This window comes from Dreissena polymorpha, chromosome 4 (genome assembly GCF_020536995.1).
Source record: "Dreissena polymorpha isolate Duluth1 chromosome 4, UMN_Dpol_1.0, whole genome shotgun sequence".
Lineage (NCBI taxonomy): Eukaryota > Metazoa > Mollusca > Bivalvia > Myida > Dreissenidae > Dreissena > Dreissena polymorpha.
Window position 1 is genome coordinate 73,659,363 of NC_068358.1, and position 24,456 is coordinate 73,683,818.

Sequence of the window (24,456 nt, forward strand, 5' to 3'; positions counted from 1 at the left end):
TTTGAGAGTTCTGTTGTTATATTTTGGAATTTACGAGGATTTCATATATAAAGTATCAACTGTATCACTTATTGTATGAGCATGTATGGCCGAGTGGTCTAAGCGATAAACTTACTCCAAGGGTCAGTAGTGTAGTTCGAGTCCAGTTGAGGGTTACTTTTTGTTTCTTTCTTTAATTTTATTCTTGTTTTTTTACTGGGGCTTTTTAGATCCAACGTTTACATTTATCAATATAAAGCATTTAATGACAAACTTCAATACAAGCCAAAATCTGTGAAAAGTCCCCTTTGGTGTGTGACATTGACCACAGCGCCGGACTTGCGTGTGACAGGCTTGCTGTTTATGGTTAACATTTGTGTTAAGTATTTTAGTGACAGACCGGAGAAGATCATCTATGCCCAAATTTAAATTATACCTTATAATTCCAGACGCACACTCACTAGCTTTAAACCGCACTTGACCATTCAGATGTATCAAACTTTCCACAAGCGCGAACTATAAAAAAACAACTCAAGACCATCCTTGTAGAAAACATTTTTGTAATTGCTACATATAAAGTAAGCGCAAAACATCTGCGAAAACCTCTCGTCATACTATATTAAATTACAAGCAATTATTATAAGTGTATATACATACGTATCAACTGTACAACCTCAGTCAAAATAGCATACTTACGTACTTTCACTACACCTAAAGACATGCTAGTGTATAACATTTATTTTGTGCACGTTTGGTGAATGCCATAAGTATTTATAAAACCTCATAAAATTAAGTACAAAAATCATGGGATAGTTTATGTTCGTTGTAGATATGTGTAGTATATAACTATCTGCTAAATTTCAAGTGTTAAATTACAAATATCCATGCACAGAACCACACAATGCGCATCACACCTACTAAGCGGCAAGTTAATTATTAACTCCAAAGACCCAGACAAAAATAGTTCAGTAAGCAAGCACTCACGATCAAGAAATAAGATACTTGGTCTAAGCGTCCAAAAATATTGGTTCCAGAGTGAAACTAACCACTATTATGTCGCTGCCGCAGAAAACACATCTGCACATAATTACAGCTGCCGAGATATTCAAAGTTAACAAAAATTTCATTAAATGTCATATCCGGCATGAGTGGGCTGCTCAATGGATGCTTCCTCCATAATTATCCCTTGATTTCTATCATCCACATACACATGGTTGGCAACTCCCGCCGACGTATTTGCCGACGCCCCAGAGTCCTCAATCTCACTGTTCAAATTGGACTTCTAGAAATGGGCCTTAAGTTTTGATAGAGTTACACGACCATCTGCCCCCGACCGGTTAACCACGGGATTAGGGTCGTTTGCGTCGTTGTGTACTAGCACTTTTTTGATCTCCCCTTTCGGTCGGGTCCGGCGGTATATGATCACGCCACCGACGACGATGACCGCTATGAGTACAGCAATGATGGTGACCGTCACCCCTATGATAACACCGGAGCCACTTTGTTCCGCCTCTGAGCGACGAAGTTCTTCCTTAACCAAACCATTATCCGTAACCTCTGTGCGACCAACTCCCTCTGGGCCCACGGTGATTGGAAGAACACCGGTGTAGTTACCTGTGACAACAACTGTTCTATTTAAAAATGTATTACAAATGACAGATTGAACAGGTTTTATGTCATTTCACATTTTCCCTGTGCATTCATTTAGTTTTATTGATTTAGTTTTCTCTATAGTTACAAACTTACTTACTATTAATTATTCATTAATAGTTTTAATTTCCTAAAAATAAACTGCATTCAGCATGTAGCTTTACATGTCACGGGACTGTGTGTAATTAAAACATAGTAAAGCAAATGAGACAAATATGGCATAGTATCTCTACCCCTTTAGTATACCCCGTATATTGAATATTATTTTAATGTGACGTGTATACGAAAAAAACGGCAGTCTAAATGAGAATTACCTTTGCAGTAGACTCCGGCGTCTTCGCCGTGGTTACAATTCTGCACGGCAAAGCTGTTGTGAGGACACTGCCGGATGTGAGTCTCGTTCCCCGTGCAGCGCACATTGTCCAACCACACAGGACCCATGCCTCTGCCAAAATGGGCTCCTACAAGTGCGTACACGGAAAAATTAGTGGCCACAAAACTCTGGACAAAAGCATTATATTCCATTCTTATCTTAGAACACTAAAGTCAGATAGGCACCCCATAACCTTGCTAAAATATAAGCAGCTTTATTATTATCAATATCAATAATACCATCAACAACACCAATTGTTTATGAACATGTATTCATTTTCAATTATGCAAATACTTTATTATTTGCGCCGCGTTCTGAGGAAACTGGGCTTAATGCATGAACGTTTCAACGATCACTTTAATAAAAGCGGAAAGTGTCATCCCGCATTAGCCTTCACGTGCTATTCTGATACGACACTTTACAAACGTGCATTACGTCCGGTTTTACCAGAACGAGGCTCAAGGCATTAAAGAAAAACATGAACTACGAACTTAAGCATTTCAAAAAACATGTAAAATGAACTTATAAATATTATAATTGTATATTTGTTCAGTGTCAATCATTAGAAGTCTGTGGTAAACTTGACCTGACAGAGACCCTGGATTACTACACCGATTTATATTATACCATGGAAACTGTACACGGGAACACGCAACAGCAGCTGTTTGAATAACAAAAGAATGACGTACCGGTATTTGATATAATACTGTTATACTTGACAAATCCGACATTGTCGAAAAACGACACCGATTATAAAGACAACGAAAGTCCGATTACCGCAAGCAACTCAATAATGCATCAACTGTTTGAACGGGCATTGGTCACATCTTAAAGAAAGACCCATTTTCATTTTTATTTTCAAACTTTTAAAAGAAAGCAGTATATGATCATGTAGCGGATTAACACAAGCGACGTATATACATAATGAAATACATAGTATTTTTAAATACCGGGTACTCATCCGTTGTTTTCGTTTTAGTTTGTTTCATCACGTGACTCTTAAATACAAAAGGAATACTGGGTACATAAGGTAATGCGTATTGTGCAGTACTCGCGTATTCATGAATGTTCGAATAAATAGAATGCTTTCTTCTACAACCATTATGAAGTTCATTTTTGAATGGTTTTGTAAATACATCTTTATAAAATGTGATTTATCTGCTATGTTATTTGTAACACGAGAGTAAGTTGCTGTATTCTAATATAGATAACTATATACTATTGATCAGGGGTTCCTTTCTTGATGTCACCCTTATTTTCTCAAATGTGGTAGCATACCGAGTCTTTAACTTTGGGTAACACACCACGACATTTTAGTTTCAGAGATGTATATTGTTGCTTATAGAGTCTATAGTAACAATAATAATTTTAAGAAATTCAAGTTAAAAACTTTGATAAAGTTTTGTTAACTTTAAAGAAAGACAAAAAACAATCCTTTATGCATGCCTTAGTGTCATAAATAACAATCTACGTAAGTTAGCATTTTGTACGTGTACGTTGAAAGGTGAAGACATCCTGTGGTAAAACGTCTGCCTAAAGACAAACAGAAAGATTAACAGACAGGCAGACAGACGGAGAGGCCTCCAAGGGAATTCAAGTATACCCACCTTTATCTCGTATCACAGATGTCATACATTGTGAATAACAAGAAACCGTCGGAGACGGGTGATGCTCCCCAAAGGTTGTTTTTTTTTGTCACAATATTTCACTATATATTAAGATAAAAGGAAACGTCTTGAGGGCACAGTAGTTGGGGGTACAAGAATTTTTTTTATAGAAAATTTCAAAGGGCCATAACTCTGTGAAAAATCATCCGACCAGAACCCGCTGATAATATGCACATCTCCTCTTGGTAGTGAAGCTTCCCATAAAGTTTCATTGAATTCCGGTCATTAGTTGCTGAGAAATAGCCCGGACAAAAATTGTGCACGGACGGACAGACAGACGCACACACGGACAGACGAAGCGGCGACTATATGCTCCCCCCAAAATAAATTTTGGGGGAGCATAAAAATGAATAATATTTGCTAACATGGAGATATTTCCTTTCCATAAAGATTGTCTTAAGTTTTCTACATCTCACCCTTAACGCCGTGTCCTACTCCAAATCCGAGAGACTGACAGACGACAGTGGCGTCCACATCGTCCCAGTAATCATCGCAGACTGTGCCCCATTCCTCCGCGCCTGCTAGATACACCTCCACGCGGCCATATGTTGGGTCTCCCTCAATGTTTACAAGACGCACATACGTCAACTCTGATAATAAACATATTTTTTCTATGTGATACTACCGTATATAATCAATCATAATATAAAAACGTTGGCTGTGAAATCCAGTGTAACTTTTTTTCAAATATTATAAATTTCACATTTAGATATATATCTTGATAATTTGCATTAAATAAAAAACAAAAAAATAAAGATACAGAAAATGAGGTGTACATTACAAATTTCCTCAGATTATGTTCAAATTGATAAAAAATGACCTGAAAATAAAAACTAAAACAAGAGCACCGCCTTGCGGGTGCAGACCGCTCATCTATTTTTCTTTTTAAAGGTTAAGGGACCTTTCTCAATTTCAATCACAAAGGAGGGAGGGGTGGAGTGGAGGGGGTGTATAGTGTGGGGGTGTAGTAATTTATTACATTATCTTCCAAATATGCAAAAAAAATGAAAAAAAAAAAATATTTTTTTTTTGGGGGGGGGGGGATTCTTGGTTGGGATGGTTTGACGGTATTTAAAAAAAAAATAATACAAAAAAAATATTTGTGTTTTTTAACCATGTTTAAAAAATATATTTGTGTTTTTTAACCATGTTTAAAAATAAATAAAAAAAAAAAATTATTGGGGGGGGGGGGGTTGGGGGGGGGGGTATAGTGTTAGGGTGTGGTGGTCATTTATTAGATGATCTTTAAAAAAAAAATGGGTGGGGGGATTCGGAGGGGGGCGTGGGGGATGGTTTGGGTGGAGTCTATTGTGGTATGTCAGGTAAGAGTTATTTTGTCAATGTATCAATCAAATCTAATCATACATAAATAAGTTATGGCAATTTTAGCAAAATTTAATAATTTGACCTTGAGAGTCAAGGTCATTCAAAGGTCAAGGTAAAATTCAACTTGCCAGGTACAGTACCCTCATGATAGCATGCAAGTTTTTGAAGTTTGAAAGCAATAGCCTTTATACTTTAGAGGTTAAGTGGATCTAAACACAAAATTTAACCATATATTCAAAGTTACTAAGTCAAAAAAGGGCCATAATTCCGTAAAACTGACAACCAGAGTTATGCAACTTGCCCTTTACTGTCCCCTTATGATAGTTTGCAAGTGTTCCAAGTATGAAAGCAATATCTATGATACTTAAGGGGTAAAGTGGACCAAAACTCAAAACATCACCAAATTTTCAATTTTCTAAGTATCAAGGGCCTATAATTCAGTCAAAATGCCAGTCAGAGTTACATAACTTTGCCTGCACAGTCCCCTTATGATAGGCAGTAAGTGTTGCAAGTATGAAAGCAATAGCTTTGATACTTTAGGAATAAAGTGGACCTAAACACAAAACTTAACCAATTTTTCAATTTTCTAAGTATACAAAGGGCACATAATTCTGTCAAAATGCCAGTTAGAGTTACATAACTTTGCCTGGACAGTGCCCTTATGATAATTAGTAAGTGTTGCAAGTACGAAAGCAATTGCTTTGATACTTAAGGAATAAAATGGACCAAAACACAAAACTTAACCAAAATTTTCAATTTTCTAAGTATAAAAACGGCACATAATTCTGTCAAAATGCACGCCAGAGTTATCTTACTTTGCCTGCCTAGTCCCCTTATGATAGCAAGTAAGTGTACCAAGTTTGAATGCAATAGCATTGATACTTAATGAGAAAAGTGGACCTTAACGCAAAACTTAACCGGACGCAGACGCCGACGCAGACGCCGACGCCAAGGTGATGACACTAGCTCATTTTTTTTTTCAAAAAATAGATGAGCTATTAAAATGGTTTTTTTTATCATTTTTTTATTCAATATAAGACATACAATTTATACATGTAGACGTCTATATGATCATAAAACAAAGTGATATACCACATAGCAGCAATAATGTTCAAACATGTTATACAAGATATGCTAATATATACTTTTTGACATTGTGGTTTCTTGTTTATTAAAAAAAGTTAATATGTATTTTCTTTCTTTGGTTGCTTGTGATAGTTGTTTAAGAAAAACAGAATATTAAGTATGAATAAATATGAGTTGCATAAAGTTGGTAGAAAGCAAACTGGACTTGTTTATGAAAGTTTAATGTTGTTCCATTTATGTTCAGTTCAAATATATGAAGTGTATCGTTGTTGAGGGCAATTTCTTTTTCAACTTGAATCTTTAATTTTAAATAATTGATGAAACAGTTCATGATGGGTGTTTGTTTTCTGCATTTCATGCTGAATATTAAATATTTCATTAATATAATAATGTAATTCACAGCGTTATTTACCTCTTGTATTTTGAAGGTATTTACCCCTAAACTTATGTCTAAGAGAGATAGTTTAACATTTAATTGTTGTTTCTCTGGAAAGTTTGACAATTGATTCCATAGAGATTGAATATGTTTACACTCCCAGAAAAGGTGTTTTATTGTTTCAACATTTACTACACATATCACATAGATTTGTGTTGGATAGGTTGCACTTAAAAAGATATTTATTTGTAGCTATGATTCTCTGGAAGTATTTATATTGGAAATTTCTCAATGTGCTATCAGTAGTTGATTTATATGGCATGACAAATATTTGTTTCCAATTAATTGGAAATTAATTCCAATTTCCTTTTTCTCCAAAAAGGTTTTGCCATTTAGTTTGAGCTTTAGAAGTTTCGGTAGGGTGTTTGATTTGTAGTGTGTAAAATATTCTGTTTGTTTTGTTTTGTTTTGCAATTATGTTTTATACGAATGATTTTTGAGTACATGGTGTGTTATTTGTATTGGTAACAGCTTTAATATGTATGGGTATTATACTTTTGATCAATGTGTAGTACATCAGGAAACAAGCAAATTCGTTGAATTGATATCCCCCGCCAATATGCTTCTGGACACAAAAGTGTTATATTTGACACTAAAAAAGCATTTTTCAAGATACAAAGGGCCATAACTCCGTTATTAACAGATTGTGTACAATGCCATTTGGCGTGCATCATCTTCTTATTCATATATATACTCATACCAAGTTTGAATGAAATCTGCCAAAGCACTTCCAAGATATGGCTCCGGACACACAAAACAAAGCATTTTTTCAAGATAAATAGGGCCATAATTCCGTTATTAACGGATGGTGTACATTGCCATTTTGCGTGCATCATCCTCTTATCCATATATATACTCATACCAAGTTTCAATGAAATCCGCCATTGCACTTCCAAGATATGGCTCCGGACTGACAGACGGACGGAAAGACGGACGGATGGACGGACAACGTCAAAACAATATCCCTCCGCCTATGTCGGAGGATAATTACTTGTAGGTATTCCGAATATGTGGCATAGATTATTAAAGGAATAGAAGTCGTTTATTCTGTAGTCGTACAATTGATCTACATATTTTATGTTTCGTTCAAACTAATGTTTATACAAAAAAAAGTTTTAGTGTTAGTAGTTATGTCTTTATTGTTCCATATAATGGTTTTACTGTTTATTTTTGTTTCTAAATTATAAGTAACTTTACACCATGCCGATAGAACATTCGATAGAAATTTCAGCTAAAATATTATTGTTGATGTTACATTCAAAAAGTAAGGAATCACCATATGTTTTTAGAATTTTCTGGTAGAATAATTTCCATTTACTCGTATTGGTATTATCTAAATATCTTTTAACCCAACTGCATTTGATTGCGTTCAGAAATGAATCTATATCTGTTAGTCGGATACCTCCATATTCTACTGATTTAATTAATTGAGTTCGCTTAATTTTATCAAGTTTACCGTCCCATATGAAATTAAATATTTCTGATTGTATATCTTTAATAATATCATTCGGTTGGTTTGGGAGAACTGTTAGTGTATAAATTAATTTAGGGAGTGCAAATGTTTTCAACACTGTATTTTTTCCGATTAGTGTAAGTTTACGATGCTGCCATGATTTTAAACAATTTTTTTTTTTGTAATTTAGGCAATAGGTTTTTCGAACTGTTTCATTTTCATTGTTTGTAAAAGTTATTCCTAACGTTGTTGCTTCATCTGATGTCCAATTAATTTCATTTATTTTTTAAGATGAATATTCCTTTGTTTAAATTTACCTACTCGTAGCACAGCGCATTTACTTTTGTTTAATTTAAGACCCGATGCCATTCCATAAAGGGTTAGCGATTCTATGAGATTGTTGAATGAGTCACTACTGTAATTTAAAAAATAAGTTGCATCGTCAGCAAATAGGGACTGTTTAATTTCTTCGTCTGGTTCTAGTGGTATTCCCTTTATATGTTTATTTGATTGGATATAGTGTGATAGATACTCGATGCATATAATAAATAGCGAGCATGAAAGTGGGCATCCTTGTCTTACCCCTCGTTTGATGTTAAAACTGTTTGAAAAAAGCCATTGTTAATAATAATGCTGTTAATATCGGTATAAAATTATTTAACCCATTTAATTAGACTTTCACCAAAATTCATATTTTCTAAACAAGAGAACATAAACGAATGGTCTAGTGAATCGAAAGCCTTTTCGAAGTCTGCAAAGAAAATAAGGTCTGAATTGTTTGGTTGGTTGAAATAATTAAAGCATTCTTGTATCAGACGAACGTTTTCACCAATGTAACTTCCTTTAATGAAACCAGATTGAGATCTTGATATGATTAATTGTAATATTTTTTTTAATTCTGTTTAATATACTTTTAGTTGCAATTTTATAATCATTGCTCAGAAGACTAATCGGGCGCCAGTTTGATAAGGATTTTCCAGGTTTTGGAATGAGTGATATTATACTTTGTTTTTGAAGCGTAGTTAAGTTTTCGTTGTCAAATGAATAGTTAAGTGAATTAATTAAATGTGTTTTAATATAATTCCAGAATGTTTTATAAAACTCGATTGTAAAATAAAATGATAATCAGTTATTAAATATTCAAAAATATATATATTTATAATAAAAAATCGAAACTCGTTTTTTTGCAACACAAAACACTGACCCATCAATCGTGCCAAAACATCCACGGAACAAACTAGGCTCATTTCTAATAATGTTCCTACCTAGCTTTTTATCAAAGCATCTAGCGGATGCATCATAAGACCTATTTCTGCACAGGCCCGCGAAGACCCCCTCCATCTCGCTGGAGCTGTTGAAGCCTGTATGGCGACACTGCAGCAGGCTTTCCTCGTAACCGTCACAGCTGACCCGCGTAAACCAGAGCGGCCCCTCCACCTGCCCGTATCTAGAGCCCACGACCTCCAGCCCGTCCTCGAAGCCAATGCTTCGGCAGAAGACGCGCGCGTCCCGAGAGTCCCAGAGCCAGTCGCAAATGGAGCCCCAGACCCCGTTGTACATGATCTCAACCAGGCCGTGTTTAGTCTCACCACTGCCTAGCCGGTACTTGAGGCCATCTACAATATAGAGGTCAATACAAATGATGAGCGCTCTGTGAAAACGGGGCTTAAACCATGTGCAGGCTAATCAGGGATAACATTTCCAGTTTTTATGTTGTTGTTTTTCGTTTAAAGGAAGTCTTTTTGAACGACAGTCCTGTCTAGGAGGAAAGTGTGGCATCTTATAAGCCTGTACTGAATGCAAAGGCTAATCTGGGATGTACGACCATTTATGCACATACATTAAGCCATTTTTTCACAGAGCGAGGCGCAAACTTTCCTGATTGAATTATTGAGATGAATTCTCCATGAAGATATTAATTTACATGTTCTCATTCACCGCTTTTACTGCATTCTCCGTGCAGATGTTACTTTCCTTTTTCAAATTGGAAGATATTCCTACATTCTCCATACAGATATTATTTTACATTACCTCATTCAAAGATATTCCTGCATACTCCATTAAGATATTACTTTAAATGTCCTCACTTAACCCTTTCCCCCATAAGAAGCAAAGTGAAAATGACTTTTGCAACCAGCATAAAACCAGAACAGCCTGCGAGTAACTCGCAGTCTGTTCAGGTTTTATGCTGTTTGCTGCTCACTTAACGATATTCCTGCGTTCTCAATGAAAATCTTGACGATCTCCTCTATTCTCCATGAAGACATTACTTTAAATTTTTTATTCAAAGATAGTTTTGTAATCTTTATGAAGAAAGTAATTTAAATTTACTCATTCAAAGATTTTATACAGTATTTTTTCCAAGAAAGCATAAATATTTACGAAGTGTTTGGAGAAAACTTTACACATCCTAAAACATAATTCAAAATGCATTTCTAACTAAAGCTGTTCGCATTTTCACATAAATGCTGCCTTCTGATTTGATAAGCCGCTCATGTAAACAGTGTTTTATTTCCCGATGAACTCAATAAGTTTGCAAATTAACAAATACATATTAATGACCGCACTACTTTTTGTTAAACAAGTTGTCAGATCATGAAATTGAACGACATTGCTTTTCATTAGTCAAAAGTAAAATTACGTCATTGTTTGTATGGAAAATAACACATAAGTTATGCATAAACGCCGTCAACGTGTATTCAAATTAGACGTTATTCTCACGACACAACAGTTCTTAAACCGATGAACTGCAGACGAATGCTAGACAATTCTAAAGCGTTAATTCAAAATCACACAACTCCTCAAAATATATTATACGTTATAAGGACGGAATTTGGTAATTACATTTCTAGGTTAGATCCAATGAAAAAAAAAACAAGTAGCCAAATTTCAGCGTAACGATGACGAACACATCATAAGCTAATTTGCTCTATAAATGAGTGTACATGCCGCTTTGTGTGTGAGGTTATGAAATAATGAACAACAACATAAGTATTATCACATATTTATTGGTATCAAAATTATTATAATAAATTATCACACAAACCACGTCTAAATAAAATATTTTCCACCTTAAATCAAATGATTAATTTCATTATATGCTATCTATTTTTATTAATTTTCATGCATTGGCAGTTAAGATATACAATGTCAGAACCTTCCACAAGAATGTTTACAGACGCCCGGTTCTTGACGGGGGTGGGTCTTGCGATGGGTAACTCTCTCCGCTCCCCTCGCCATCCCCAATTATTTTTTAGGAACGTTCTTGTCAAATGATGTAGTAAAAAATAAATATACGTCGTGAAGTGACATATTATTTCCATATAATTTCAATGGGTGAATACTCTTTTATTGTGTGCTTTTATTCTAATGTACATTTTTTGAGTCTAAAATACTGCATGTACGTCTGTATTTAGTAACAGCATAGACTCTGGTAACAGCACATGGTCTGTTGCATTACGCACACTTTCCATGGGTGAAACTTGACATTGCAGACGACAGCAACAATTTCGCGCTCTTATTAAATAACGTAGTTTACATCATTATGATATACATGTATAGTGAATAATGTATACTGTAGATGTGTGCAACGGGAAAGGAACTGTTAAATGCAAATACCATCACGTGGCAAGAATCTTCGATAAGCACGTCATACTATCTCTTATCAATGGATTATCTATTACCTCATGTGGCGTTTATTGCGATTACACGTTGAATTGACATCTCGCCTAGACGATGATCGCTCCGCCGACTTAGTGACGTGGCTTAGCGGTTTGAAAACCTATACAACCTCTTAGTTGCTTCTTTGCCTATAGATTGCCTATAGAATACGCGATATTCCGGATGTTTTTATGGACTTTTTACACCCCCTATAATACTGGTAAAAGGGGGCTTTGTCATGTATTAATTAGTTTATAGAACATAAACTATGCATAACAGGTATTTCGGTACTTAAAACACGCTCCCAATCGCTTGCGTGCTTACCAAAATCTAACCTATTACTACGTGTAATGGTGGTATGAGTAAAAAACTTATTCCTCTACACTGGTATTTACAAATGTTATTTACAAAGATACTAACAAAACATTTTGTCCATATGTATTTGACACGAATAGCGCTTTTTAATTGGGTACCGAAATCCCCCATTGTATAATGTATAATTTTTTTAAGTGATAAAACTAATATTAAACAATGCTTATGGGACATTTATCAATCATTATAATTGAAAGTGCCGAACAACAAAACGGTGCCATCGATAAGTTTTTTAATAAAATAGAAATATAAAATAGTTTTCACTTGTTTCTGGCATTAAAAGCGAGTTGTAGCGTTGATTTCGTTAAGTTACGCAAATACCAATATACCCTATTAGCGTACATATACACGTGATCCAATTCATACGTGATATTGCTTATATGACAGTTTCAGTTTCTGAAATTAATTTTCTATAAGGGAGGTTTTGGTAATTTTGGTAATGCTACATATTGAAGCTTTCACTCGCACTTGTTGGAAATTGTATAAATTAAATCCCTTTATCTGTCTGTTACCGACTGTCCGAGTTAAATAAACCTTACTTACACAGTTTCTTTATATTAAATTTCCTATTTTGTTCGATCAAAATAAACGAAACTCGTTCAATAAATGAGAACTAGGCATTCGGCTTGTCTAGAAAATGAGGGACAGGTCGTTAGCAAGAGGCGAGCACGATTTATCGATCGCTGAGTGGTCGATCGATATTTACCGGGTAGATAAGAATCTGATTGACAGTTGGCGAGATGTCAATTATTACTGTACGTCGAATGTTTTAAGTAAAACTTGTTATGAAGGCTAGAAGTTTAAAAAGTCTGGGAAGCATACACATTAACGTCTATGAAAAAAACTAATTTTTTTCCATGTTTTTTATGATTTTGTTTTAATTAAACAGTGAAACAGACATGAAACTGCAATTGCCCATTTGAATCAATATACTACTCATAATATATGTATTCACAATAAGTACAGTTGAACATAGAAAATATGATTTGTTTCTATCATGTTTTCCCCAGATAATAAATAACTTGTGTAAAAGGACAGTATTGTCACATTATAAGAATTATACTAACTTGTGTCACTGAGGCAAAACACCCCTGCACGCTCGGCATAGAAATCACAGCCTGTGGTGGCCTCCCACTTGTTGTATGTACAGTTGAGGAGCGAGGTCTCGTTACCATGACAACCCACATTGTCCATCAGGATCACGTTAGAAATGTTCTTCGGAGGTCTGTAGGCGTATCCACCTGAAGGTTTAAAACACTTGGATTTCATAATGCTTTATAATATCTCACTATATTTTTTAATGATAATTGTTAATATATTCAATACCCCGAACATGATATGGAAAGCAGCGTAAAAAGTCATTAAAATTTAAGAAATATAAATAAACAAGATATGTGTTTGTCTGAAACACAATGCCCCCTATTGCGCCACTTTGAAATAAAATTTCAATTTATCATTTGGCAGATTTATAAATTATCTCCCTTTTATAGCTTATTACTTCCCTTGGATTGTATTTTTTGACTTTTGACCTTGGAGAATAACCTTGACCTTAAAATTTGTTTTTGATTATATCCTTTAAAAAAATATTACTTCCCTTGTGAAAATGATCTGTACCTGTCAAATGATATAAAATAGAAATTATCTCCCTTAAAAGCTTGTTACTTCCCTTGAATTTTGTTTGTTTGACCTTTGACCTTGAAGGATGACCTTGACCTTTCACCACTCAAAATGTGCAGCTTCATGAGATACACATGCATGCCAAATATCAAGTTGCTATCTTCAATATTGCGCAAGTTATGACCGATGTTAAAGTTTTCGGACGGACGGACAGTTCAACTGCTATATGCCACCCTACCGGGGGTATAAAAATATAACCTATCACTATTTTGTGAACTGTACTTCTCTTCTTGGCTGTCAATACTTGAATAAATAGCAAGTACCATTTATGTATCAGGTAAAAAGGAAAGCATATCTATGGAAAACAGGACTTGGAAGAGATTTTATAAAAACTTTTTACTTTTTTATTGTACTTTGTTTTATCTGGACACAGATAATTTTCTGCATTTTCAAAAAAACAATTGCATATATAAAACATCTAAGTGGAAAAAAATAGTAACGCATTAAATAGTGACCATGCCCTCTGACAGATATACATGGGTTACAAATATGCTGCACTTGTGCTAATATGCTAAGATCTGTGTCATGCGAAAATGAGCCTTATGTCATATGTGGCCGGATAGCCCAAGACAAGCCTGAGCTACCCTATTTGCTAATAAGACCACAAAACATTGAAAGACTTAATAGTAGCCAGTGTTGCACGTTTGTGTAGGCTGGTTGGAGCTGGGCTGGCAATGTATGGCACATGGTCCTATTTGGAATGATCGTAACTTCTGTGAATGCTAGCATGACATTTTCCAAAGCGGAATACTTGACATTTGCTTAAGATAAATCACAAATTCCTCTGTTGTTATATCTGTTTTTTATGTAATACCTGCATAGCCCATCTGCCTGCAGGCAATAAAAGCGTTCTTGTCAGTCCAGTTTCGGTTACACACAGAGCCCCAAACCCCGTCCACGTTCACCTCCACGTAACCATGGAAACTGTGCATGGACTTCCCATAATCAGGGTTGATACGCACCTGGAAACCTGCAGCGGGGCAAAGAATAATAGTACAACAATGCTTTTATGTGCACTTGTTTCACTACTGAAATTTATGAATTTTTAAACACTTTTTTTACAATAAATTAAAAATGTATAGCAATATCCAAAAGAAATGTAATGCGAAAACCTCTATCCCACCTAAAACACATAAGTATATGATTATGTGTGAGTGCGCGTAATGCACAAGAGTTTTTGGTACGGTTACAGCTTTGTTGCCAAGAAATAAAGATCTCATTCATTATTCTATCCGTGGGAAATCAGACTGAAACTGAGAGAACAAACCAAATCTGTGTTATAATATAATATTTAAAAACAAGGCTATTGTCAAGCAATATGGTCCCCTACCGGCTCCACCATTGTCAGAAATTCCACCATTTTCAGATTATTATTTTATGGTTGCCATAGCAACCACAATTTTTTCACGTAGGAACAAAATGAAATGACGTGCATAATGTCCATGTTTCGGGTTTCATGAACAAATATGAAGAACTTTAAAAGTTATCGCAGGATCCAGAAAAGTGTGACAGACTGACGGACCGACGGACTGACGGACACACAGAGCGAAAACCATAAGTCCCCTCCGGTGAAACCGGTAGGGGACAATAAATACTTCAACACATGGGTTAGCAATGATAAAACATTTGTATTTGAAGCCATGACGATCAATATTATCTTCGATGAAAATTTGACTGTGTGGATTCCATGATAATCCAATAAGTTTTAAACTGTCAATTTACACACGCTTAGTATTGAAAGCCATACCTGTGGAAAATAGGTATAGCTTTCAATACTAAGTGTGTGTAAATTGACAGTTTAAAACTTATTGGATTATCAATATTATCTTGTTACAGGCATTGAATTCACACTTAATGGATTTGTATTGGCACAGCATATTTTCTGAGTTTCAAACACATATAATCCAGATGAAAATGCATACAACATATATAAAAGAAAATAGTACCTGTATACTTTTCTCCACTTTCCCACCAATAAATAAATACAAACAATCTCTGCCTTTAAGCGAGAAATGTGCATTAGACACTCTTTTTAGAAAGCTACATTACTATTATAAGAACCTTTGAACATCTTTTTTGCTTCCATGTCTGTTAATCCAGATGCCTACCTTTATCAACGATATTCTCTTGGCTGCAATATACGGATGCATATTTTCCTGATGGGCAGGAACTGCTAAACTCCATGAAACATTTTTTGAAAACGTTTTCACCGCCCTTACACTGCACTGAATGCACGCCTGTTTTCAAATATAAGAATCATTAAATGTTGTATATTTAGAAAAATATTTATTCTTTAAGATAAACTTTTTCAATAATGATTATTATATTTCCAATAAATAATATGCTTATTATGTTACGTGAATCTTCAAAAATGATATTTTTACAATAACAATAGATCTTTAATAAAATGATTTTTATGTCTGTTTGATGCAGGCATTTTGAAAATAAATATGTATTTTCATACCACTGGCAAAAAAAAAGAAATAAAAAATGAAAAAAAGTTTAAAATTCCAAATTAATAAACAAGATATGTGTTTGTCAGAAACACTATGTCCCCTTTTGCGCCGCTTTGAAGCTATATATTTGACCTTTGACCTTGAAGGATGACCTTGACCTTTCACCACTCAAAATGTGCAGTTCCATGAGATACACATGCATGCCAAATATCAAGTTGCTATCTTCAATATTGCAAAAGTTATTAAAGTTGGCGAAAGCAAACAAACACACAAACAAACCAACAGACAGGGCAAAAACAATATGTCCCCCACTATAGTGGTGGGGGACATAAAAAAACAACTGATGAAAGCATTGGATATAAAAAGACATCAGCTACAGGAAAGCATACCAATAGGGCTAGAGACATTCCCGAAAGCTGAGCCGGGACTGACATTCCCATCAATGAAGCCTAGGGACCGACAAACGACCCGGGCATCAAGTGAGTTGAAGCTGTCATCACAGACTGCATACCAGTCATTGTTGTGGTACACCAGAACCGCGCCCATGGAAGAGTTGTACTCGCCACTCAGTTTCACTAGTTGAAGAATAAGTTGTAGTGTGGGTAGGACGTGAATCTATTGTACCTCATATAGATATGAACCTTGCTCTGGGAAAACAGGGCTTAATGCATGTAAGTTAAGTGTCGTTCCAGATTAACATGTGCAGTTAGCAAAGGCTCATCAGGGACAACACTTTGTTTTAATGGGATGTTTTCCAAAAATCATAAAAAAGGTTAAGGTATACATATACTTAAAGTTATTGGTATCCGAGAAACTCTTTATTTAAGATATCAAAATTGTATAGTGCAAATCAAGATATTTTTACATCAAGAACAACACTCAACAACTATTAATGTTTTATCTTCAGAATTATAAACAGGACTATGGACAACACAGCGAGAGACGTTCTCAAATTTTCATAGTATAGTTTTCTCAGGGGCATCTCATAAAAGTCCTTCATACATGCACAAAGCAACTTATATAATACGCTATATACTAACATGACAGTCACTTTACTAATCACAGACAAGACAAGCGCAAGTTTGACGTTAACACCAAACACAGTTTATGTTCATTATAGTGCAACACAGTGAAATATAATTTTCATTTCTTTTGCAGGAGTACATGTATATTTGTCAGAACATATTTGAATCCAATTAAATGTTCATTCTATGATTTCTTACATGTATCATATCGTTGTTCTGATCATCTCTTGCCACTCTGGCTGATTTAATTTATTTTCTGCTCATCACAAGTGTGAAATAGAGGATATTTGTCCATGTCAGTGTGAGATTGTTTGTTATTTTACGAGTGATCATAGGAAATATTATTTTTCTATGATCACAAGTGAAATAACAAACGATCTTACACTGACATAAACACATTTTCTGTTTCTTCTATGCCCCTTTTTCAAGAAAATAATTAACAGCTGTTTCCCTTTTGCTGAAAAGTTATCCTTTCTCCCGTGGCATGTCTCAATACATTTCAAAACACAAATTGAATTCATTAGTGTGACGAAATGACCTCATTATACCAGCGAAATTCTCCAGGTAAACTCTTTTACAATGACAAACGGTGAAAAAGCATAAAATAAAAATATAATATAATATATATATAATTTGTTGGATTCGGTGGAATGTCGATTTTAGTTCACTCATTATCATAGAAAATATATAGATAATTATTTATGATAATCTCAATATAGAAAAAGGAGTTCCGAAAATTTGTTATTTTCACCGGCGAAAATAACAATTTGTTTATTTTCACTGCTGTGATTTCACTGCAGAAATGTCATATCTTATCATTAGGTATAAAAGAAAAAGTATTATTTGAATGATAAACAATCATAAAAAAGGGTCAGTCTCTGGGAAAACTGGGCTTTTAACATGTGTGTAAAGTATCTGCCTAGATACAAGCCTATGCAGTCCCCACAGACTCATCTAGGACAACACTTTCTGCTGTTATAGATTATTTTGTTCAAATGATGTCTGTTCTACACAAAAATCCATTTTAACATCAAAAGTGTCATCCCTGGACTGCACAGGCAAATCAGTGACGCCACTTTACGCAAGCCTGTTTTTTCTAGAGACTTGCTTAAATAAATTAAAAAAAAGAAAATACAAGCGATATATGTGAAACCATTTTTTTTCCTCTTACAATCGTTAACACACAGCACTCCAGCATCGTCCTTGTGTGATTTACACTTCCACCATCCCAGCGACCCGTCCACTATTCCGCTGTTGAACTCACGGTGTGGGCACTTGTCGAGACTTGCTTCAGTGCCTGCACACTTGAGATGGCTCATCCAGATTGGGCTGACCTTGCTCTCACCAAAATAGCCTCCCTTGATGGCGTATCCATCATGGAAATTCTGCTGGCGGCAGAAAACCCTGGCGTCATAGTCGTCCCAGGATGCATCACAGACTGTTCCCCAAACTTTGTTGATCGATATTTCTACGCGTCCCTCTGACGTGACCTTTGGATTCTTGTCGTTTACTATTCGGTAGTCAATTCCTGTACAGACACAAAAGAATTGTTGAATTTCCAAACTTTCATATGCAGATTCATTAGATATGAGAAATAAGTTTGAACTCCAGCATAGCAATAGTTATTTCTAAAATACTAAACAATTGTTGCTATGCTTGCGTTTCAATAACGTTTAGTAAAATGCCAGTGTACTGTAAAAAATCTGTTTGCTTAATTGAGTAGACATTATGATAATTCCATCACAATAACACTAACAAATAAAGATCTTCATACAGGACTCCATTGATTTAAAATCATGAAGGACCTGAAAGCAAACAATCAACAAACTACAAATCCACACCATTCTCATTGTAACATAGGACAGCTGCATGCATTCGGCTTGAGCAATTTTTCTCGTCTAGTCGCTCTTTGAATACGCAGTTGTTTAGGGACGGTTCGTGACCTGTACATTTGACATCACTCATCCAGTACGGACCACGTCCCATCAAGGGAGAGAAATCATTGTCTGCCTGCGGGAAGGCAATACCATGCTGGTAGGTCAAATTGCGACAAAATACCTGAAAACATACCCAGTACACACTAAAACAATTATTTCAATAAGAGGTATTTAGGTAGGTATGTGTTAAAAATATCAGCTTCAAAAAAGATCACAGAAAGCTCTTTCCATTGACTGTAAATCAGATTCCTTATCTTTTTAATCAGACGTTAAAATTATTGGTTGAAACTCACCATGATAACCAACACGTATTGAAAGTAAAATAGTTGTAGATTATGCTGCTATAAGAATGTGTTGCAGAAAAAGATTTATGACCTTAATCATTCCAAAAAAATGAAGCAAAAACAACACCATAGGCTGTATTGACAACCTAACCAGTATTTATGCCCAACATAATAAGTTGCTAGTTTTGTATGAACTCTGCCAAACGTTATTTATTGGTCTTAACCCTAAACTTTATTTTAGAAGTCCAGGTTTATATTTCGATAATATTTTGCTACCATTAATTATAATTTTATGCAATGCTACATTCACTTTAACTTGTAAACAAACATGTGTTGCTAAGCAATTTTGAAGATCATTGAACATCCTAATTCAAGCGCAGTACCTTGAGTATTGTACAAAAAGTTTAGGCTCACCTACCTAATCCATTATTTCTGAGATATTATTAGAAACAAACAACTTTTTTGTTTTGCCTTTAATTTTAATTAATTATTTTATTTATTTTTATTTTTGGTTTGGGGGGGGGGGGGCAAATAAAATGTATAAATAACTAAATAAACAATAATTATTAAGACAGCTTTTGTCATGGAAAAGCTCGTATTGGTATAAATCGTATCATATGCAACAATATCATTCCCACTTGTAGCATAAACCAAAATATGCAACAAATATCATTACCAATGGCAACATATGCAACAAATATCATTACCAATGGTACCATATGCAACAAATATCATTAAGAATGGTAACATATGCAACAGATATGATTACCGATGCGTCAATATCATCCCATCCCTCTGAGCAGATCTTTCCAAACAGTCCGTAGTGACGCACGGAAACCACACCAGAATAGTCCCCAGCAGAACCTTTCTCAATCGAGTAGCTGTAGTCTTTGAAAAAACAAGTGAAATATGCTATTTAAATATGATTTTGGGATCCTTTTATTTATTCTCATAATATAATTATGCGTATTGTGTAAGTTATTTACATGTGTATATGCAATCTATATTATAAATGTATAATTTATGTATGTGTTATTTAAATATGGTATGTATTTGGTTGAAATATTTGCTTATTTTACAATTTGAGATATTTAACATGCTAATTCCAACAAGATAGCCTCAGCTGTACATGGTAAACTACCATTATGTCCAGAAGAATGACTGCATTTGTTAAGATAATGAATTTAAATTAACAACATTTTTATATACAGTGTCTCTTTAAATTCTCTTTAAAGTCTTTACAGTTAAACATCCATATAGTCTCACAATAATGACCACAGGACTTTAGCCCAACACTTGAGTCTTGAGCTGACAATATTTATTTGTACTGACTGACATTGGTCAAATGAACTGTTCAAAACAAAAATTATTAATATACGAAATATTTCATTTAAATACATCAATTTGAATTTCCAAACATTAAACCATATTAAAACAATGGTTTTATAAAAATTACTTTAACAACATCGGGAAAATTCAAATACGCATCATTTCCTAAATCAGTACAAATGTACCAACCCTCAGTAAGAGGCAGGTCAGAGTTCATGTAGCAGGCCACGGAGGCATAGGAATCCGACTGAATACACTGCCCGGCCATGAGACACTGGTCTAAAGAGGTGGCGTCTTCCGAGCATGATATCGTGTTGTTGTCAAAGATTTCTTCGTGTATCGTGCCAAAGGCAGAGCTCAGGATTGCACGCCCTGTCTATAATGACATGATGCCATTGTGGGGTCTTATGTAAGATTTCCTTATTTTCCCAACGATTCATTGACTTAGAAAAAATGAAATGAGAATTTTATGAAAAAAGACTTCTATAAAAAATAAGATTTTATAGAAAATAAGACTTTATAGAAAATAAGATTTTTTAGAAAATAAGACTTTACAAAAAGAAAGAGTTACATTGACTTACATTTTAAACAAAAACTTTCAAAAACTTAAGACTTACATAGAAAATAAGAACTTCACCTGAGAATACAGAAAACAAGTCTTTCGTAAGAAATAAACAGTTGGCCTTAGAAATAATACTTCAGAGAATGCGTATATGCAAGCTAGAAACATTGTTTTTATGTTATTATACTACAATTGTTCCAAGTTAAGAATGATGTAATAAAAGGTAGTTAATGCCATACAATTACAACTAAGTTAATGCCATACAATGATTTCACATCAGTCTGTAAGGATAATCTACCCACATGACCTGGGTTTTCATATTTACAAATGAACCAAATTAGTATGCAAATTATAACATGCATAATCATGACCTGATACAAATACCATAAGCTTTTATTGAAATCAGTACTTTTCCAATACACAGATAAAATATAGAAAATGTCATATTTCACTCAAACTTGAATATTAAAGTACTTTTAAAACGATATTGCACTTTAATAATATTAATCATTTTCAAATGTATGTGCATTTAAAAAAATAAAACTAGTACTTAATTTTTTTCCCAAATATTGACTAAAATATCTTAATATGAATCTTGCAATATCTGTTGTTATTTCAGTGGCTGTAGATAAGGCCAGACATCATGATTGGGTGGATGGAAGAAAACACAATACAGCACTTAAGTCAATTAACACATGTTGAATAGAATTGTGCTTTGAAATGATCCCCGTATTTTACTACTGTCATATTAGGCATACAAATGCCCTGAACTTACATCAAAGCCCAGTTCTTTGCAGACCAGCGTGGCACTATTGTCATTGAATCCTTTATCACGCACTGCCTCCCACACATTTCTTGTAGAGTCAAAGTAGAGAACAGGTCCATTGGTGATGTGCTTGCCAACACCAGAACCAAGGTTTTCTGCAATACATAACCACTAGTGAGCAGAACCCAGCTTTACTGCAATACATAACCACTAGTGAGCAGAACCGAGCTTTACTGCAATACAAAACCACTAGTGAGCAGAACCGAGCTTTACTGCAATACATAACCACTAGTAAGCAGAACCGAGCTTTACTGCAATACATAACCACTAATGAGCAGAACCGAGCTTTACTGCAATACATAACCACTAGTGAGCTGGTCTCTAAGACAATAAGGCTCAATGCATGTGAGGTGCATACGGTAATGTTAAATAATGCTTTACGTGATATTATTATGTATACTTTTCATATGGGATTAGAACAAGGCGTCTTAGTCCTATTATATTTTATGAATAAATAGATGATTTGCATGATTACATAAAAGTTTGCAATTTCGTCCAGACTATGAGGAATTATTTAGAATACTATATGCAGACAATATTGGAAATTCTGGCCAAAATCAGCATTACTTTAGTTATGTTCTAGATAGTATCGTGTTATCTAAATTTAAGAAGTTAACCCTAATATATAATTTGAATAAAACAAAAATTGTAGTATTTAAAAAGCTCTGATTCTCATCAATGACATGTAATGTTGCATTAAAGTGCCCTCTTTCTCCATTCTGGTAACTGCCCTTTAAATGAAAACTGTTCATATCATTACACACTATTTTCTAGACTGTGTGTATTTAATGTCAAGGTTAATTTCTGGTGTACTTTAACAATTTATAAAATGGCTCTGATGCAAACCATGTAGGTGTGTCAATGCTTGCGTCTCTATATTATTTCATGCCTATAAAAAACTAATGCCAAAGTCATTCCAATTCTGTTGTATGGATCATAGCTATAAGGGTTGCCATTTGGTTATAGTGCTGTTAGTGTATAACAATATATTGATGTTGGAATGCCTCATTAGGTTATGTGGCACACATACCATTAATATTTACACATTGAGCCGCATTTTAAAGTATTTGTTAAGTTTAATTGAAACACCAAAGTACCGTTATATGTAATTAACTATTCATTTAACATTTACAATTGGGTTTTGTCTTTATGTGAGCAAATGTTCTGAAAATGTAATTATGTTTGCCTGACTGTCCGAAAAGTATCACCAAGTTTGCTGACAGTGTAACTCTTTCTCACCTGAATTGTAGCAATACACTGCCGCATCCTTCGAGTGATCACAGTTAGAATCGGTGGGGGAAGGTTCAAATCCCTCGTGTAAACATTTACGTAGCGAATCTTCCGAACCATTACAGTGCAAGTTAGCCGCATAAATCTTATCAGGAGGTGTGCCAAACTTTCCTGTATAAAGCGGGTACCCGGTTTTGTAGCCAAGGGAGCGACACAGGACCTTGGCATCATTAAAGTCCCAGTATCGATTGCATACTGTTCCCCAGACCCCATCCACAGATATCTCAACACGCCCATACTCATTTCCGCCACCCATTATACGGATGTCAACACCTGAAATATATTGAAATATTTTCTCATCATATACAAAACAAATTGCATAAAATAGAAAATATTCTATGAAAAAGGAGAGAAAAGTTTAAGATTCTTTTGAGGTAACACTAACATAGAAAACACACATTAATCATGAGACAAGTATTGAATTCTTATTTTGAAAAGTCAATGATTGCCAGACACTCTTCCTATACTGACATAAAAATGTTGAGAAACAACCTTACAAACCTCATGCAAAGATTGTACCACAATATCATTAAAAAAGCATTAAGAATAACAAACCATATTTCTGGTAGCACAAGACGCCAGCATAATGACGACTGAGACAGTCCTTCACTTGACCGTACTTGACCATCGGACAAAGGTCAAAGGATGTCTCCTTTCCGGAACAATTGACCTGTGATGTCCAGAATGGGGCGTTTTCTCCCCTACCTGTGCTCCATTTGTAGTGGCTGTAGGCCTGACCTGGAGTGGAAGGGAATGTGTGAATCAGTGAAGTGCAGCCGTGGGTATCAGTTGTGTGCAGCAAATTAATGTGTATTACGTACAGTTAAGTAGACGTGCACTAAGCAATTGTTTTATAATCATAAAAGCCGTTACCAAGAAAAAGTATCCGAATTTGCATTAATTGATTCACACGGTCGCTTGTGTAGAAAATAGCATAGATGCAATTAAAGCATTTTAAAATTAAAATTAGAATTAATATCAAACTAAGAGCTTAGGAAAGGGATATAGAATAAAAAGCTTATTACATGTTTAAACTGTACAATACGTGATAAATTTGGACTCGCACAC

General features: G+C 34.8%; 1 protein-coding gene across 1 annotated transcript in view; it reads right to left on the bottom strand.

The window, feature by feature from the left end:
• Positions 1–585: 585 nt before the first annotated feature.
• Positions 586–24,456, bottom strand: part of LOC127878514 (deleted in malignant brain tumors 1 protein-like) — a 68,145-nt gene continuing 44,274 nt past the window's right edge. Inside the window, exons 30-44 of the mRNA XM_052425046.1 lie at positions 23,944–24,126; positions 23,338–23,661; positions 22,048–22,193; positions 20,900–21,086; positions 20,151–20,269; positions 19,002–19,218; positions 18,332–18,688; positions 16,525–16,710; positions 15,788–15,916; positions 14,494–14,649; positions 13,070–13,243; positions 9,236–9,586; positions 4,086–4,259; positions 1,944–2,090; positions 586–1,593 (exon numbers count right to left, since the gene is read on the bottom strand). Coding sequence (XP_052281006.1) covers positions 1,262–1,593; positions 1,944–2,090; positions 4,086–4,259; positions 9,236–9,586; positions 13,070–13,243; positions 14,494–14,649; positions 15,788–15,916; positions 16,525–16,710; positions 18,332–18,688; positions 19,002–19,218; positions 20,151–20,269; positions 20,900–21,086; positions 22,048–22,193; positions 23,338–23,661; positions 23,944–24,126 — 3,182 coding nt within the window. The 3' untranslated portion in view covers positions 586–1,261. The remainder of the gene's footprint in view (positions 1,594–1,943; positions 2,091–4,085; positions 4,260–9,235; positions 9,587–13,069; positions 13,244–14,493; positions 14,650–15,787; positions 15,917–16,524; positions 16,711–18,331; positions 18,689–19,001; positions 19,219–20,150; positions 20,270–20,899; positions 21,087–22,047; positions 22,194–23,337; positions 23,662–23,943; positions 24,127–24,456) is intronic.